This window comes from Ipomoea nil, unplaced genomic scaffold (genome assembly GCF_001879475.1).
Source record: "Ipomoea nil cultivar Tokyo-kokei standard unplaced genomic scaffold, Asagao_1.1 scaffold1562, whole genome shotgun sequence".
NCBI lineage: Eukaryota > Viridiplantae > Streptophyta > Magnoliopsida > Solanales > Convolvulaceae > Ipomoea > Ipomoea nil.
The window spans coordinates 2,130,664-2,149,664 of NW_017617990.1; the positions used below are offsets into that span (position 1 = coordinate 2,130,664).

Consider the following 19,001-nt stretch of genomic DNA (forward strand, 5'->3'; position numbering starts at 1 on the left):
CCAAAGTTTCTGCTCAACAAATTAGCACAACCTCAACTAAATTAGAAAAGTAGTTGATTAGGAAAGAAACATCTTCTCCAATAGCATCAACCATAGATATATATATTAGAAATTTATCAAAAATGTTACTAGTTTCATTGCAGCCCAAAGTAGTTGATTAGGAAAGAAACATCTTCTCCAATAGCATCACCATAAATATATTAGAAATTTATCAAAAATCTTACTAGTTTCATTGCAGCCCAATATTTAATTGGGTTAAATTTGCAATTACAATATAATTCGGTTGAGCCCCTCAATTATGTTGTTTGATTAGAGAGAATTGCAATTCTACTGAATAACAACTCCCTCCATTTGAGGAATTGGAATTCATTCTTCCTTCATATGTAAATCATGGTAACTCAACTGAACATGAACCACAGAGGCTAGACATTTGCTTGCTGCGCACAAGGTGTCCCCTCACTTTGAGAGGTTGCTCTCACACTACCGCTGGTGAGACTCGATCTCTGGTCATTTTTCCAAACTTTCACCTCTATGATCAATTGAACTATCCATGCGGGCAGAAATTGGAATTCATTATTCATAGGGTTGAAGGACTCCCCTATGAATTTCTTCATTATTCATAGGGTTGAAGGACTCCCCTATGAATTTCTGCAACATGGAAAAGGAAAACAATATGAGATTACAACATGACCCTTTATGATTATTATTATTATTATTATTATTATTATTATTATTATTACTATTACCAAGAACATTTTATTCTTTTTTCAATTTCCAGAAATTCTATTTATGCATACAAATAATGTAATTTGAATTCTTACTTTATTCCCACCGAATTACAATCCATTTCCTCCATAATTCCTTCATTTCAACCAAACGTCCTGTAAAATTTGTTTTTTTTTTTCATAAAAAGTGTATCCTTATGAATTAGCTATCTGATGATGCTTAAATCGCCTTTTTCTCCCCAAAGGTTGAATTTTCAAACCCGCCCCCTACATTCCGACTCGACAGAGCATTTGAGAATATGTAAATCACGGTGACTTAATGACTTAGCAGACAAGGGTCAAATGCCGGTGCACACAAGAGATCTATTCACTTTGGACATAATCCCACACTGTCGCTGTCGATGTTCAAACTTTAGTCTCTTCACCCAAATACTACAAACTGAACCAATAAACTAAGTCCGTATAGACCTGCTTAAATCACCTATTATGAATTGATAAAGGTACAAACAACAAACCAGATAGTGATTAACATAACTGTTGTGAGAATACATTTTAAACAACTTTTTTTATGACAAAAGAGACCCGCAACCACTAGCTGAAAGTATAAACTTGATAAATCTCGCTCATAAGTAGCAAAATGCAGTCTATATTAGAAAAATCCCATGCAACGAGTTGAATAGACCCCTTTTCAAAATTAAATTAATCAACTTTCTTTACCTCTAAGCCTTGTGTTACTTCCCAAAACCTTGTCCAACTTATTAAAAACTATTTAACTTAAAATAAGATATCCAAAAGATTCCTAATCTATATTAACTTTGTTTCAAATAGTCCAATACAATAATTGTTAAATATTACATTAACAATATTAGTATGACATGAATAAATTCTCACCAAAAAAAGAAAAAAAAAGTATGACATGAATAAACAATAACTTAGGAAATAATTAATATATGTAGTCCAATATCCAATGACATGAGGTTGGGATTTTTTTATGGGGTGAAAGTGAAATATATTTTCTTAAACAAAAAAAAAAAAAAAAAAAAAAAAAAAAAATTAAGCTACAAATTGGACGACACGGCGTGTTGGTGGCTGGACGGTGGCTCACCGTCAATAGCAGCCACTTTTGGACACGTCATCGACTTTTCAGCATAAGTTATGACTAAGCCTAGTGGTCTAGAATTCTTACCCCAATCATGATGTTTGGGGTTTAAAACTTTTATCATTGCTAATCTTTTTTTATATGTTTTTACCCCTCAATTTTTTTCATCTCTTTATATATGTGTGTGTATATATATATATATATATATATATATATATATATATATATATATATATATATATATATATATATATACACACACGCGCACACACACATACACACACTAGTTTTGAAAATGATTCACGTTCGAAGGGTCAAGTAAAAGATGGGATGAGATATGAACACTTGATTTAATTTAGATCAACGCCTCAAATTAAAGATTTTTTTTTTTTAAATGTTTCCTCACAACATGGATACAAATGATCAAGTGTCTCGAATTGACGCACCTTAAACTATAAACTTACGCACCTTAAAATTTAAACTTACGCACCTTAAGCTATAAACTTGCACACATTAAGCTAAAATCTTATCCACCTTAAGAGTTAAACTAATGCACCTAAAACTAGAAAAAATTATGTATCTTAAATTTAAACATACGTACCTTAAGCTATAAATTTATGCACATTAAGCTATAAAATTATACACCTTAAGTTTTATACTTGCACACCTTAAGTTGTGACCTTATGCATCTAAGTGACCTAACACTATAAACTTACACATCTTAAATTATAAATTTACAAAAAATATTTTATAAAAAATAAATTATTTTTTGAAAAGTGAGTTATTTTCTGAAAATCATTTTTCAGGTTTCAAACAGACTCTAAATTTCAATATGTTTTTTCTTTTTCAAATTTTTTTTTATTCTTATCCTTCCTCTTCACAAATGGATCATATTTGACCCTTGCACCATAACCAAAAATGGCTTGGAATTGAATACCTATGAATCTATGATCGTGATTATGGAATTTCATCCACATTTAATAAATTCTATATTAAAGGAACCCAGACAGTTGTTTTTTTTTTTTTTTTTTTTTTTTTTTTTTTTTTTTTTTTTTTATCAAAAATGTAGATTTACTAAAATTGTATAGAAGTTCTGTAGGAGACTAATTTCCTTTGCATGCATTAGGGGCTGCATTTCGATTCCGATTATTTGAACGATGAGAACTGATTGTATTATATTTTCTGAACTTGATTACAATGAGATCAGATGATGTGAATATATATAATAGAGAGTCACAGTGTGATAAGGATAAGAAGTAGAGAGTCACAGTGTGACAAGGATAAGAAGTTCTAAACAGACTCAGATACATAGAGTCCTAATATTCTCCCTCAAGCACAGTGTATACTAGTAACCTGTAGCTTGTCCCTTAGGGAAGAAAATCTAGGTCCAGGCAGAGCTTTGGTGAAGATATCAGCAAGTTGATCCTTTGTGGAGATGAAGTTGACTTGAATATCACCTGAAGCTACTCGATCACGAACAAAATGATAATCAATCTCCACATGCTTGGTGCGCGCATGAAAGATTGGGTTGGCACTCATATATGTAGCTCCTAGATTATCACACCATAATTTTGGAATGGAAATACCCGGAATCTATATCTCACGCAGTAATGACATAATCCATAGAACTTCAGCACAAACATCTGCAAGAGCTTTGTATTCAGCCTCAGTGGATGACCTAGCAACAGTTGCTTGAGGACAAGCAAACGTGTAATTGATCACTGATTTGATGGTGTGGGCAGCTTGCACATAGTTTCTTGAAACGCTCCCAATATTCATACAGGGACTCTCCATTGTTTTGCCTTATACCACAGATTTCCTTTCTAATGTTGGCCGCCCTTGAAGCTGGGAAATATTTTTCAAGGAATAGTGTCTTTAAGTTATTCCATGTGGTGATGCTTCCGGAAGGTAAATAATATAGCCAATCCTTCGCTGAATCTTTCAAAGAAAATGGAAAGGCTCTCAACTTGATTTGTTCTTCAGTAACCCCTGTGGGTTTCATACTCGAACACACCACATGAAATTCCTTTAAGTGTTTGTGCGGATCTTCACCTGCAAGTCCATGAAAAGAAGGCAAAAGATGAATTAACCCAGATTTTAGTTCAAATTGTATATTAGCATCCAGAGCGGGAAAAGTAATGCATAAAGGTTGCTGATCCATATTTGGAGCTCCAAGCTCTTTTAAAGTCCGATTTTGAGCCATTGGTTCCTCTTCTAAATCAGAATTGGTAGAATCGGTAGCCAGATCACTAAACTCCAATTTTCTCAAAGCTTGTTTCTTCCACCTGCGTATAGTTCTTTCAATTTCCGGATAGTACAGCAAGAGTTCTTGATTAGCAGATCGAGTTATAGGCATAAACAAAAAGAAAATATATTTTGATTTGCAATTATGTAAAAGTAATGAAAGAAAAGAAAATTATTATTTTTATTTTCTTTTGGGACAAATTAAAAAACAAATAAACAAATAACAAAATAAATAAATAATTAAATAAATAAACAAACACAAAATAAGCTAGAAAATCTCCCCGGCAACGGCGCCAAAATTTGATGAGCTGTCGTAGGCTCCCAAATTAGAACCTTACAAACGTAGTAGCGGGAGTAAGGGTCGATCCCACGAGGAGTAACTAGTTTAACTTTTGTGCTCAAATTAAAGGTATGGGGGTTTGGAATATATCGAGAGTAAAGATAAAACAAAAGAGAATTTAAATAAACAAGAAATTTAATTGAACGAATAAAGCAATGAAAATAATATATCGAAAACACTTATAATAGGAGACCTTGGTTAGTAAAGATCCACCACCGGAATTCAACACTGATCATTGATTAATAAAGTAATTAATATGCAATTGAATATTTGTCGTGAAATTATTTCATTTCTGTTTTCCCTTAGTTGTAGGTAAATAAAGCACACACGGTTTAATTACCCCTAACTACTAAATAACCTAAGACAAGCGCTATAGATTTAATTTAATAGCAGCAATAGGAACTAGGAAAACCGACAAACTAAATAACACAAGCACAAGCGGTTGCATTTAATTTAGGAAAATATTCTACCCGAGTCCAATTATCACTAAGCCGTCAATAATTAACCCAGTTGCTACTGAATATTAGAGTAATTTGTAGCACAACATTATCTAATATAGCAAAAAATTATATCAAATAAATAACTAGTAGGCCTCCCTAGCAATTAAATGACACAATTATTTCAAATAACTTAGAAGAATATTTAATACTCAAATGCATAAAAAAATATATAATAAAAATAAATAACCTTACAGCGTAATGAACTCCGGGGCTTCAATTCACTAAACCAAACAAGAAATTAGCCGCGAATGGACATTGATAACAACCTTAAGGAATATTCGAGAGGGGAAGAATGAACATTTTACAATAAGAAACTTCTACTATTTATAGCATTCTAAAAATAAACCTAAACTATTTCCTACCACGTGTTTCCTACTTTTGTGCCATATGTTGAAACTCCTTGTAATAATGCCTTGGAATAGCTCCCATTGACTTTATTTTTGCTGCTGCACCATATGTTTTGTTAGGAAAGCAAACAAATTAAAATATTATATTTATTTAATTTATTTGTTGATTTCTAAAATATATATATATATATATATATATATATATATATATATATATATATATATATATATATATATATATATATATATATATTTATTTATTTATTTATTTATTTATTTATTTATTTACTAGTAGTACGTAATATATATATTATATATTATATTATATATTATATATAAAAAGAACTAATTATTAGATAATATTAAATAACCAATGCAAAATTATTATAAAAATGTACCTAAAAATATGAGTGTAAAATATGCATATCAACAGTTCTCTGTTTCTTGCAAACCCAGAATATAAGATTACTCCCCAAGAAAACAGCAAAACCACTCGTGGATTTTCGATCCTCAGGACAACCAGCCCAATCAGAATCAGAGAAGGCATGAATGTCTCTAGATGAGCATCGTCGTATGCGCAAACCATGATCAACTGTTCCCTTAACATACCTGAGTACCCGTTTGAGCTGCTCCCAGTGTGACATGGTGGGAGCATGCATATGTTGGCATAACTGATTAACTGCAGAGGATAGGTCAGGTCGTGTGACAGTGAGATATTGCAGTGCTCCAGCTAGACTCCTGTACTGTGTGGGATCATCATATAGATCTGAATTGAAGGGGACAGTTTTCGAGATAGAGATAGGTGTAGAAAGGGGTTTGCATTCAGACATTCCAGCCCGTTTTAAAATATCATTCATATACCGTTGTTGAGATAAAATAATCCCATTGTCACTCTTAACTGTTTCAATACCCAGAAAGAAATTTGGTTCACCAAGATCTCTGATTTTAAATGTAGCAGACAGTTTGGACAAGAGTTGAGACATAATACCCTGATCACTTCCCATTACAAGAATGTCATCCACGTACACCAATAGATAAATCAAAGAAGAGTCTTTAGAGTAATAGAACAGAGAGACATCTGTCTTGGATGCTTGAAAGCCAACTGATAGTAAGAACGTATGTAGTCGATTAAACCAGGCTCTGGGAGCTTGTTTTAACCCATACAGAGATCTTTTTAACAAACAAACATGATTCGGGAAGTTAGCATCAATATAACCAGGGGGCTGCTTCATATAAACTGTTTCAACCAGATTACCATTCAGAAAAGCATTATGAACATCTAGCTGTTTGATAGACCACCCAGATGATAAAGCTAGAGATAGAAGGAGTCTTACAGTCGTAGGCTTTACCACTGGACTAAATGTGTCAAAGAAGTCCTGGCCTGGACCCTGATTAAAACCTTTCGCAACTAGTCTGACTTTATGCCTTTCAATAGTACCATCAGCCTTTCTCTTCGTACGAAACACCCATTTACAGCCAATAATATTCATACCTGCAGTGGGTGGAACTAGAGACCATGTGTGGTTATGCAGGAGAGCATTGAATTCTTGGTCCATGGCTTCACACCACTCAGGATATTTGACAGCTTGAGAATGACATGTGGGTTCTGTAGGATGCACCTGAGCTGCTAGAGCAAAAAGAGGAGCATCTGCGTTGCTGCGAGTGGCCATAGAGTGAGTACGGACATTGGGCCTGGTGGACCGCCCACGTGGACGGCCTCGCTGGCGAGCAACGGGCTCCACCGGATCACCCGACGAGGCAGCCTGTCCGGGATCCACGGCTGGTTCGAATGAAGCTGGTAGCGGCGGTTCTGGTGGCTCATCACTGGACACGGCAGGAATATGTGTGCTATGACTGAGAACAGATTCCGCCCAAAGTCCAGAAAACGGAGTAGATAGATCCTGCAAAGAAGTTTTAGTAGCAAAGGGGAAAACTTCTTCATCAAATCTGACATGCCTGCATGTGTAAATCTTATTAGTATGTAAGTCCATGCATCTGTACCCCCTAAAGGACTCAGGATAACCTAGGTAGACACATGGAGAAGACCTGTATGACATCTTATGACGATTATATGGTCGAAGATGAGGATAACATAAACACCCAAAGACACGAAGAAAAATATAGGAAGGAGGGGTTTTATGTAACAGGAGATGAGGACTAGAGTTATTTAATACAGAAGATGGCATTCTGTTAATTAAATAGACAGCAGTCTCAAAGGCAAAATCTCAAAATTTCAAAGGAACAGAGGCATGAGCTAGAAGAGCCAGACCAGTTTCAACAATGTGACGATGTTTCCGTTCAACACGACCATTCTGTTCATGTGTGTAGGCACAGGATTGTCTATGTTGAATTCCTAATTGAACAAACGAAGAATGCAACTTTTTGTACTCAGCACCTAAATCAGACTGAATGACCTTTATTTTGCAATTAGAGGACCGTTCAACAAGAGTACGAAATTTATCAAAGATGACATAAAGATCAGACTTTAATTTCATAGGGAAGAACCATGTATAACGGGAATAGTCATCCACAAAGATCACAAAATAACGGAAGCCAGAAGTAGATAAAGTGGGCGCAAGACCCCAAATGTCTGTGTAAATAAGATCTAGGACTTGAGAACTAGAGGAAGCAACACGAGGGAGGGGAAAATGGGCAGATTTGCCTAATTGACACGCATTGCATAAAGAATTATGACAACGAATATTATCACGAGGCCCACTAACCAAACAAGAACGAAGTATATGGCTAAGAACACGGTTATGAGGATGACCCAGACGATTGTGCCAAGTGGAAGCCGAGGCACGAGCGGAAAGGAACGCTGACGGAGACGAACTAGGTATTGAAAGTGTGTATAGTCCCCCCGAAATATTGCCCCGAAGAAGTATTTCCTTGGTATTGATATCCTTCACAACAAAAAAGGAGGGGTGAAACTCAAAAAAAGACTTTATTATCGGATGCAAACTTCTGAACAGATAATAAAGAAGTAGACAAACGTGGAACGTGAAGCATATCAGACAATGTAAATGATCTAGAAGGGGTATTAAAAGAGGCATGGCCAACATGACTAATAGATAAACTCATACCGTCACCGACACGTAAAGTGTCATTACCAGTGTACTTCTCCGATGTAGAAAGGGCAGCGATGTTTGGAGTTGCATGATTTGTGGCTCCAGTTCCCGGAACACAAGTATGAAAATTTTACGAGGTTTTAGCAACTAAACCATTCTGAAACACCAAATTAGCCTAAGAACCCGGAGCCCCTGAATATCGCCCGAAAACAGTTGACTCCCGTGTGACCGAAACTTTTACAAATTTGACACGGATCATTATAGCGCCAAAAACAATTGGCTCCCATGTGACCAAAACGTTTACAAATTTGACATGGATCATCATAGCGCCAAAAACAATTGACTCCCGTGTGACCAAAACGTTTACAAATTTGACACGGATCGTCATAGCACCAAAAACAATTGACTCCTGTGTGGCCGAAACCTTTACAGATTTGACACGAATCATCGAAGCCACGTTGCTGACCTCCACAGTAATTAAGGTTGCCACCGCAGCGCTGCATCTTCTTGATTTTATGAGTCACAAAACCCTAGCTAACTGATACCAGATGAGAACTGATTGTATTATATTTTCTGAACTTGATTACAATGAGATCAGATGATGTGAATATATATAATAGAGAGTCACAGTGTGATAAGGATAAGAAGTAGAGAGTCACAGTGTGACAAGGATAAGAAGTTCTAAACAGACTCAGATACATAGAGTCCTAATATGAACCAAGGCGAAACTGAACGGAACAGTTATTTTTTGATTTATTATTAAAAACCGATTGGTTTTATATTTTATAAACTGAATGTTTCGGTTTGGTTTCGTTAAAAATCGAATTGGTCGAATAAACAATATCGAATGGTTTATATATATAGGGAAGTGTTCAGGTGTGGGGAACAGTTCTCGTGTGGTTGTGCAAAATACACACCTTAATCATTAAAATGGCGCACCTTAAGTACACAAACTACGACACCACGCACCTTAAACACACAAACAAAACATCTTAAGAATACAAATCACACACCTTAAGCACACAACAAATCACCTTAAGAACACAAATTAAACCACGCACCTAAGGTTTTAAATGTTTCACCTTAAGTTTCACACAATTGATGCACCTTAAGCATACAAATTGATGTGAGCTTATTTGTGCATGATTCTATTACTAATTTTAATATACTTTTGGGTTTTAAGTTCGTTAAATTGATACTTTCAGTGCATATTCCCCTGTTTTTTCATAAAGGTATGGTTTCATACTTATTTTGAATGTTTTACGGTGTTTGTTAGTGTTTTGAAACCATTGTAGATCAATTGCAAAGGCAAGGGGAGGTCCTAAAGCATGCTTGGAGTCAAAACATAGTTGGAGTGCTGAAACAGAGGACTTGACGCGTCGAGAATCAAACTCAACGCGTTAAAAATTTCTAGTAAGGTTGTTGTTCGAGATCAGAGAACTCGACGGGTTGAGACGTCGACCTGGGCGGAATCAGTTTTGCGCGAAAATTTCATCTTTTGCCCCCGTTTGGCTCCCGCTATAAAAAGCCCATCTTCCCTCAACCCTAGGGAAAAAAGCAGCATTTTGGAGACAAGAAAGAGGAGATCGAGAGCTACAAGTTGCATCGGAAAGAAAAAGAAAAAGAAAAAAAAACTAGGAAGATTTGGAAGAATCTCTTGATCTATTCTTTTACTTTCTTTGTTGCTTGCTAACTCTGGGTTTGATATTGTAATGAATTCTATTCTAGCCATGAGTGACTAAGTTATCTTAGAGATTCTTGGGTAAAATTGTTTATGAACCTATGTGCCTAGTTGTCAGATTCTTTAATATATTTATATTTGGGTTTTATAACTTGTGTTGCAATTATGATTTATATTATTGATGCTAGTAATTAAGGATCCAAATTACTTATTTCAGAGCTATCTTTATGTCTTAACGGGAGTTAGGATATAATTAAGAGCACCCACAATTGCACTTAACTATTGCACCTTGGGAGATGACATATCTGTTAAGGATTTAATTTTTGACTTTTGCACATTGGGAGATGACTATTAGTTGTGAATTTATTATGAATGTTTATCCTTAAATTGTTAAGTGTTTATATCATGGGAATGAATATTCACTTGTGTTATTTTATGTTGGAGTTATGGGAGTAATTTTTTTCTCTTGTTCGCATTCTCACACTTGTTTAAACCTAGATTTAATATTGTTCTTTAGATGGGCACTAGGTGACAAATCACGCAGCTTAAGAAGGAAAACAGCGCACCTTAAATTTCAACAACTACTCACATTAAGCACAAAATTCACGCACCTTAAGCACAAAACTCACGCACCTTAAGCACAAAACTCACACACCTTAAGCACAGAACTCACGCACCTTAAGTTTCAACAACTACTCACATTAAGTACACAACTCACGCACTTAAGCACAAAACTCACGCACCTTAAGCACAAAACTCACGCACCTTAAGCACAAAAACCACACACCTTAAATTTGACCTAGATGCAAAATTTACCAAATTGCCACTGCGTTTTTTTTATATATTTTATTTTATTAAAATTTTGGTAATCCTAGACGTTGGTTTAAGCGAAATCAAATGGCTCTCCTCGCACCGTACAACCGCACTTGGGCGCACCAACCGCATTTAAACCTAATTATATGAGTTAATGCTATTTTTGGTCCTAGACTTATTAAGGTGTTGACAATTTTCATCCTCCATAATAAAAATTGCCATTTAGTAGCCACCGTTATTCAACGGTGGACACTTTTGATCCTCCGTCACATACTCCGTCTCTTAGCCGTTTATCAGAAGGGCAAACACGTCTATTAAATGGTTTTCTTCTCTAAGCCTATTAGTCAAATGCTATTTACTTGTAATAAAAAACTTATACGAACAGAAGCAGCTCAGAAGTTCGAAGACCCCAGTAACCCAAATCTTCTCGAAGGCGAATGCGAAGGCGAGGACGTAGGGAGCAAGCACAATGGATGGCGTCAGACAAGGCGACAACAATACCCCCAGTAATTTTGGATTTTTGTGCGTTGTATGTATACGTAGTTTGAGAATAATAGCGAAACCCTAGGTGAATTTGAGTGTTGTGTGTATGTAGTGAACATAATAGTTTCAAAATTGTATGTGTTTTGTTAATGTGTGGTAGAATATGAAATAGGTTGATTTGTTATGCTTGTTGCTGGTATATATAGTGTGAGTTGTGGGTATATACTGAACTGAAAAAGTGCAATTTCATTAGCTTTAAATATTCTGTACATGTCAGTGGTTGTTTGTTGTTTGATACCCATATGCTTTGAATGGTGTGGGTGGTGTTTAGGGATGGCAATGGGTCGGGTGTGGGTCGGGGAGGACTACATCCATCACCCGATCCACCTTATATTTTCTCCACCCACCCCCACCTCCAACCCGCATCGGGTGGACTTTTTCTAAATCCACCCCCACCTCCACCGGGTTCGGGTGCCCACTACGGGTACCCACCACTTATGATCTTATTATGTTTTTCAAAAAATAATATTTAAATTACTTACACAAAATAAGATAATAAAATTCATTAGTGATACTCAAACATAAAATAATAGAAATATTTAAATATAATAACTAAATTGTTAATTTTTAAAAATAAACTTAATAGTTTAGATATAAAAAATAGTAAAAAGATACACGAACTTATATAAACTTTTATAAATAACTACACACTAGTACTTATTTTACTATTTTATATACACACACACACATGGTGGGTCGGGTGGGGTTCTAGGCGGGTTTTGTACATAGAACCCGAATCCAACCCGACCCACCGCGGGTTTACTTTTTTAAGACCCACCCCCGACCCACCACCCACCATCACCCAAAAAAAAAACCCAATCCATGCAGGGTGAATTCGGGTGGATATCCACGGGGCGGATTGAAATTGCCATCCCTAGTGGTGTTTCACTTTAAATGCAGTACATCTCCATTTGTTTGTGTATTCAAATGGGGACCACATCGGGCAGTAGCTTTTTTTTTTTCCTTTGAAAGGGGACCACAATTTGCTTTGTATGTTTCTCTGTTTTGTTGCTTTGTTGACTTTTAATTAGTAAACTGTTTTAAATTGCTACATAGATGGAGGAAGTAACACAGCTCAATTCAATCTGAAGTTAAGACATGGTGGTCGTCTTAAGACACATGGAATTGGATATATTGTAGGGGTTGTTAACAGTTTTCATTTAGACATTGATTTGTGGGGCATGATAACTCTTAGGGAAACAATTGAGGAGTTGGGATACAATATGTTAGACACCTTTAAATATTTCACCCCTACTGGTAGTGACACCATATTTGAATTAAGTAATGATAGCGATTGTTGGGCTATTTGCGATGTTGGAATGTTTCCCAAAGAGATTGAGGTTTGGGTAGTAGGTGGTGGAGAAGGTGAGGGTGAAGCACCATCAGTAGAAAGTGAGGGTGAGTCAGAATCTGGGGATTATTTAGATGAGTTTGAGAACAGTGGTGATGAAGTGGGAAATGATGACCTAGAGTTTGAGGCCAATGTTGATAACAATGTGGAGTTTGATGGGGTAAGAGAAAGTGAACAACTTGTTGATGGGGAGAGTACTAGGGTTGTAGACAATGATCATGGTCTACAATTGTCTGATGAAGATAGTGCTAAGGACAGTGATGAAGAAGGCAACATGAAATGGCCAGAATTTAGGGCTACCACTCAAATGCGTTCCCCAAAATTCTGTGTTGGTTTAACATTTGCATCAAAGGTAGAATTCAAAGATGCAGTCCACAATTATGGTTTCAACAATGGTAAGGAATTGAAGTTTATTAGGAATGACAAAGAGAGGGTCTATGTTAGATGTAAACAAGCTGGTTGCCCTTTCAGAATTAATCTTTGGAAAGTTAAAAATGCCTTGTCATGGAGAATTGCCAGTTATAATGAATTGCATGATGGCTGTGGTTGGGTTTATGAGAACACCATGGTGAAATCAACTAGGATTGCAAAGAGATGGATGAAAGAGATTGGTGGCAACAGCAACTGGACCACTGCAGAATTTAGAGAGAGGGTCAAAGCAGATGAGGGGTTTGATTTGTCCACCAAGCAAGCCTATAGAGCTATGAAAAAAGCAAAGCAAATCATTGAAGGAGAAGCTATTGAATTTTTCAACAAAATATGGAGCTACAAGTTAGAGATTGAAAAAACAAACCCTAACACTACATGCAAGGTGAAGGTCAGTGACTTACTGTATGAAGAAAAACCTAGGTTTCTAAGGATGTATTTCTGTTGGGAGGCTTCAAAGGAGGGATATAAGTTCTGTAGGAAGCTAATTGGAGTTGATGGTTGTCATTTAAAAACTAAATTTGGAGGTCAATTATTAACAGCTATTGGGATTGATGGGAATGCCAGTATCTTCCCACTGGCTTATGCCATTGTTGAAGGAGAAACCAAGGATTCATGGATCTGGTTCTTGAATTTCATTAAAACAGACCTAGAAATCACTCGTGAAGCAGAACAGCAGCTTACATTTATCTCAGGTATAAACATTGTTCATACTAGTGTAATCTATTATACTCTCCATATCTGTAATATGTTTTGTTTTTTAAATTGGTTGCAGACAAACAGAAAGGGCTTCTTCCAGCTTTTGACGAAGTGTTTCCATATGCCTCACATAGATTTTGTGTGAGGCATCTTCATGGGAACATGAAGCTTGGAGGATTTCTAGGCAAAGCAATGAAGGATGCACTCTGGACAATAGCCAAGGCAACTACAGTTAACAGCTTCAGAGAAGCTATGGCAGAAATTAGGAAGTTGGATGAAGAGGCATATCAGTGGCTAGGAGATAAACACCCTTCAGAATGGTCAAGGTCACATTTCACTCCCTTTGCTAGAAGTGATGCCTTAGTTAACAACATTTCTGAAAGTTTCAATGCACTTATACTAGATGCAAGGAAACAACCTCTGATTTCTTGTCTTGAAACTATTAGGAAAATATTGATGACAAAGTTCTTTGAAAATAAACAGAAACCTGTGAAATGGAAAGGACCTTTCTGTCCTAACATTATGAAAAAGATAGATTCAGTTGAGAAGGATGCCAGTGGGTGTTTAGGGAATCAAGCAAATGAAAACTTATTTGAGATAAGGTGCATGTCAGTGTTGGGGGGGGGGGGGGGGGGGATAGAGCAGCATTCTATGGATTTGTTTAGGGGTACTTGTAGCTGTAGAAAGTGGGACTTAACAGGGATACCATGTAAGCATGCTGTGTGTGCCATTTGGATTAGACATGGTAATGTTCCAGTACATCATTATGTAGACCCTTGCTACTCTATTACCAACTACTTGAATACATATGGGGGAAGGATTAAGCCATTGTCTGGTCCTAAAGAATGGCCCATTTCAAACCAAGAACCACCATTGCCTCCATTGTACACTAGCAAGCCTGGAAGACCAAGAAAGTTGAGGAAGATAGACAGAGATGAAAGCACACATGTTAACACACATGAACTGTGAGCTGAGCACACAAGAATAAAAAACAGCCAACATATTTAACACGTCCCAGCAATCTGCGATATGACTTTATAGGCACACGAACTTGACAAAGAAGCACATAAAAAGACCAGCAACTGTACACCAAAATTATAGGACAAAACTAGATTAAATTCCAAAAAACCCGGCATCTAAGTTATACACACAAAGTTCACGCATAAAAACAGTAACGGACTGTTAAAGTATACATAAATCCTGACAATTCCCAATATACTAAACCCAGAACTGAAGCTACCAAAAAAGCTAGTCAACCACCAATCGTGTCGTGTCCTATTCAAGTGATTCTTGTGCCATTGGAAAGAAGACTCAAAGGGCTACAACCTATGATGCAGCAAAAAACTCGACGCGTCAAAAAATTCCAGTAGACTACGCGAAGAAAGGAAACAAAACTTGATGCGTCGAAAATCCAGTTGGATGAGATTTTGGAAAGTTGTGCGGAAATTCCCTAATCTATTCCTATTGAGCTTCAAGTATAAAAATCCTATCTTCCATCAACCCTAAGGACTAAGAAGCTGCATTTTTTAAAGCAAGAGAAGAGATCTAGAGCTACAAGTTATCTCGAAAGAAGAGAAAGGCTAGGAAGATTCGGGCGAATTTCATTACCTTTTCTTTACTTTCTTTGTTGCTTGTAAACTCTTTTATATTATTGCAATGAATTCTATTTTAGCCATGTGTGGCTAAGTTATATTAGAGATTCTTGAGTAAAAGTGTTTATGAACCTATGTACCTAGTTCTCAGATTCCTTTAATATATTTATATTTGGGTTTTATAACTTGTGTTGCAATTGTGATTTGTATTGTTGATGCTAGTAATTAACGATCCAAATTACTTCTTTCATAGCTATCTTTATGTCTTAACGGGAGTTAGGGTATAATTAAGAGCGCACATAATTGCACTTAACTGTTGCACCTTGGGAGATGACATATTTGTTAAGGAGTTAATTCTTGATTATTACACATTAGGAGATGGCTTTTAGTTGAGAATTTATTATGAATGCTTGTTCTTACATTGTTGAGTGCTTATATCATGGGAATGAATATTCACTCGCGTTATCTTAGGTTGTAATTATGGGAGTAATTCCTTCCTTTGTTTGCATTCTCACACTTGTTTAAACCCAGATTAAATATTGCACTTTAGTTTGGCACTAGGTGATTAAACACTTGAATCTCATTCTTCATCTATTGCTTTCATCAACCTGCTATTTTGTTTTCTTTTAATTAGTTATTGCTCAATTGCCCTTTTCGTTAGGATTAGCTTCTCGTGAATAGATTAGTAGCTAGTGCTTGATACGCCCCACTTTCATGTGGATCGATAATCCGATACTCCGGGTAACTCTTTGTTTAAGAAATATACTGCAATCATGCACGAAAGTAAGTGTCAAATATTATTACTCAATATTAAAATTATGATTATATTTTATTTAATAATAATAATAAATTAATAATGAATAAAGATTATAAGTTGTAGAATCTATATTATAATGAAATAATTAATATTTATTACAATATTTTTTATTTATATTGAAAAAATATAATTAAAGAATTTTGAGTTACATAAAATGTACAAAGTTATAAAGATAATTGGTGCAAAATCATTAAAAAGTTAATTTATGGTCTCTATATCATATATGATAATTATAATGGTGCATTTATGATTTTTATTTATTTAGTAAGTGATAGAATTCAGTAAATAGTACTCCGCAACAAAGTTATAATGGTGTAAGAGTAATTATGTCCAATAATATTGCTAAGAGTAATTTTGTACAATAACAATGTAGACTTGTAGTGAGTGTACAACATTTGAAATACCATTTATACATTTATTAGCACATAAATGAAACAAAAAACAAAAACAAAAAAAAACAAAAAAAAAAAAAAAAGACAAAACCATGGACATAACCTGAATTAACACGTATAATGTTTTTAGATTTAGATTAAATTATTTATAATTAAATTTTAGAATCATTTTTTTATATTGAAAATAAAAACTAGATATTACAAAATGCATAAAAGGCACTCTATAATATATTTTTGTTTACATTTGAAAAAAAAAAGTCAAATCATAAAATAAAGAACTAATTTTGTTATATCATTTTTCTTGGTGGGGGATTGAATCAAAATTGGGAGATAAGACAGAAAAAACTGGGTTTGTGGGCAGAGGTAGAGGCTTTCTGGCAGGTCTATTAACAACAGAAAATGACAGTCCAATATCTGCAAATACTTGAGGGCTATTTTGTTAGAATATGATCTTTAAGAATTTTGAGTACATAAATTTGCAAATTGTTAATTAGTATTAGCTCATCCACCACATAATTTATGCTTTTATTGGTAAGGATAAGAATTATATGTTGGCATTTTGTGTATAAATAATTTGATGGAGTAAACTTTATATTTTGACAAAATTCAACCCGTTTGTTCAATTTTTTTCAAATTGTAAATATGTATATATATAATATAACATACTATTTTTAATATGTGGTGTTGTTAGAACATAATTTTTCTGTAACAAGTGACTATAGATACAAGTGCCCATCAATGGTTAAAAGTTTTAGTAAAAAGGAATTACGAGATCAATTTTATAATTATTGTAAACTTCAGGTTTGTAATGTTTATAAAATTGACACACTCCTTTTCTCATTATTTTTCAACAACACTCGACTATTGATTTATATGTATATATTATGATAAAATGAAAACTAGGCTTTCTAGGAGAATCATGGACTAATTATGTTCATCTAAGATGATCAATTGTTATTTAAAAAAAAAAAAAAAAAAAAAAAGAGACAGGATTTGTTACAAACTTGACCCCCACTAGTCCACTACTTTTTATTTTATTTTATTTTTTACTTATTTTTCTTTATTTTTTAACTGTTAATATTTGTTCGCACTTCTCGTGAGAAGTCTTGTTCTTATGTGAGTCATGATATATATATATATATATATATATATATATATATATATATATATATATAGACACATGCACACACAGAAAAAACTACGATTTCAATCAACACTTTGTCCCTTGTACCCAATATAAAGTTTTAGGGGTCGTTTGGTTCACGGAATGTCAGATTACTTTAGGGAATGTCAGATTCATGGTAATGTTGGATTTGTGTGTTTGGTTAAAATCAGTGTTGCAAAAATCGCGTCTAGGCGCCGCCCGGCTGCGTCAAGGAAGGCCGGAATCGGCCTCCTCCACAGCCGGGCAGTTAGGCAGCCGCCTAGCTGGCCGAACCGCCGATTTTTTTTTTTTAGGGTTCGGGGTTAAAAACTTTGCGAAGACATAACTTTTGCCCCACCAATTTCTCAAAAAAAATGCTTCTTTTGCTCTTAATTTTAGTTTTTTTATGTATTTAGATGGTTTCAACAATATTTTAAACAATTTTATAGCCACTTAAATAAATAGTTTTTAAGAAAAAATTATGAGAACCTTATGTTTTATTATTGAATTTTGATAATTTTTAATTTAATTTTTTTAAAATTAATAAATCGGCGCCTAACGTTTTTGCAACCTTGGTTAAAACTGATGTATGTAATATAAACATGTTTGGTTGAAGAGTTTATGTTTGTGTTATAATAGTTATTTTACTTTATTAATACCATCAACATATGTCATGTATATGAAGTTCAAAAGGCTTTATTTTAATTCTTTTGCCCGAGTTTAAATTTTCATCTTCTATGCACAAATGTAATATTTTAGTTTTTTACAAGATTATATATATATATATTGACGGTAATAATGTTACCGGTGATAATAATACTATAATAACGTTATAAGAGAGTAACAATAGTTGTATTGCTTTGTCTCAGTATAGAAAGTACTGTTTCTTTGTCCAGAGTATTGAACGTCCCCCTCCAAGCTGAGGGGAGTCCCTACTTATACAAAAGCTGCTAACGGTAACAACATGAAGCATAAATGGGGAGCTAAGCCTTTAATTCTCTCTCATCAATGGTGACATCAATGGTGGCTTCAATGGCAGTAAAGGTGACAGCCGTTGGAGTTTTGCCCGTTGGGTTTCCATGTGGTCTCGGGTCAGATGCTGCTTATGATCCGGGTCGGGTGCCAGCACCATTATCCTGTCATATATATATATATATATATATATATATATATATATATATATATATATATATATATAAAGCATAATTTTTATTATCACT

The 19,001-nt window shown here is 34.9% G+C and overlaps 1 protein-coding gene across 1 annotated transcript; it reads left to right on the forward strand.

Moving 5' to 3' along the window:
- The first annotated feature begins 12,541 nt into the window (after positions 1 to 12,541).
- On the forward strand, positions 12,542 to 14,805 carry LOC109189697. The gene is made up of 3 exons (XM_019340308.1): positions 12,542 to 13,832; positions 13,913 to 14,438; positions 14,577 to 14,805. The coding sequence occupies exons 1-3, from the start codon at positions 12,542 to 12,544 to the stop codon at positions 14,803 to 14,805; spliced, it is 2,046 nt and encodes a 681-aa protein (XP_019195853.1).
- The last annotated feature ends 4,196 nt before the right edge of the window (positions 14,806 to 19,001 follow it).

Bases quoted from the DNA above. Each gene is read 5' to 3' on its own strand.
- LOC109189697 (XM_019340308.1), top strand. From the start codon at position 12,542: ATGATAACTCTTAGGGAAACAATTGAGGAGTTGGGATACAATATGTTA. The intron at 13,833-13,912 runs GTATAAACATTG...AATTGGTTGCAG, and splicing joins GCAGCTTACATTTATCTCAG to ACAAACAGAAAGGGCTTCTT. The intron at 14,439-14,576 runs GTGCATGTCAGT...CATTTGGATTAG, and splicing joins GAAAACTTATTTGAGATAAG to ACATGGTAATGTTCCAGTAC.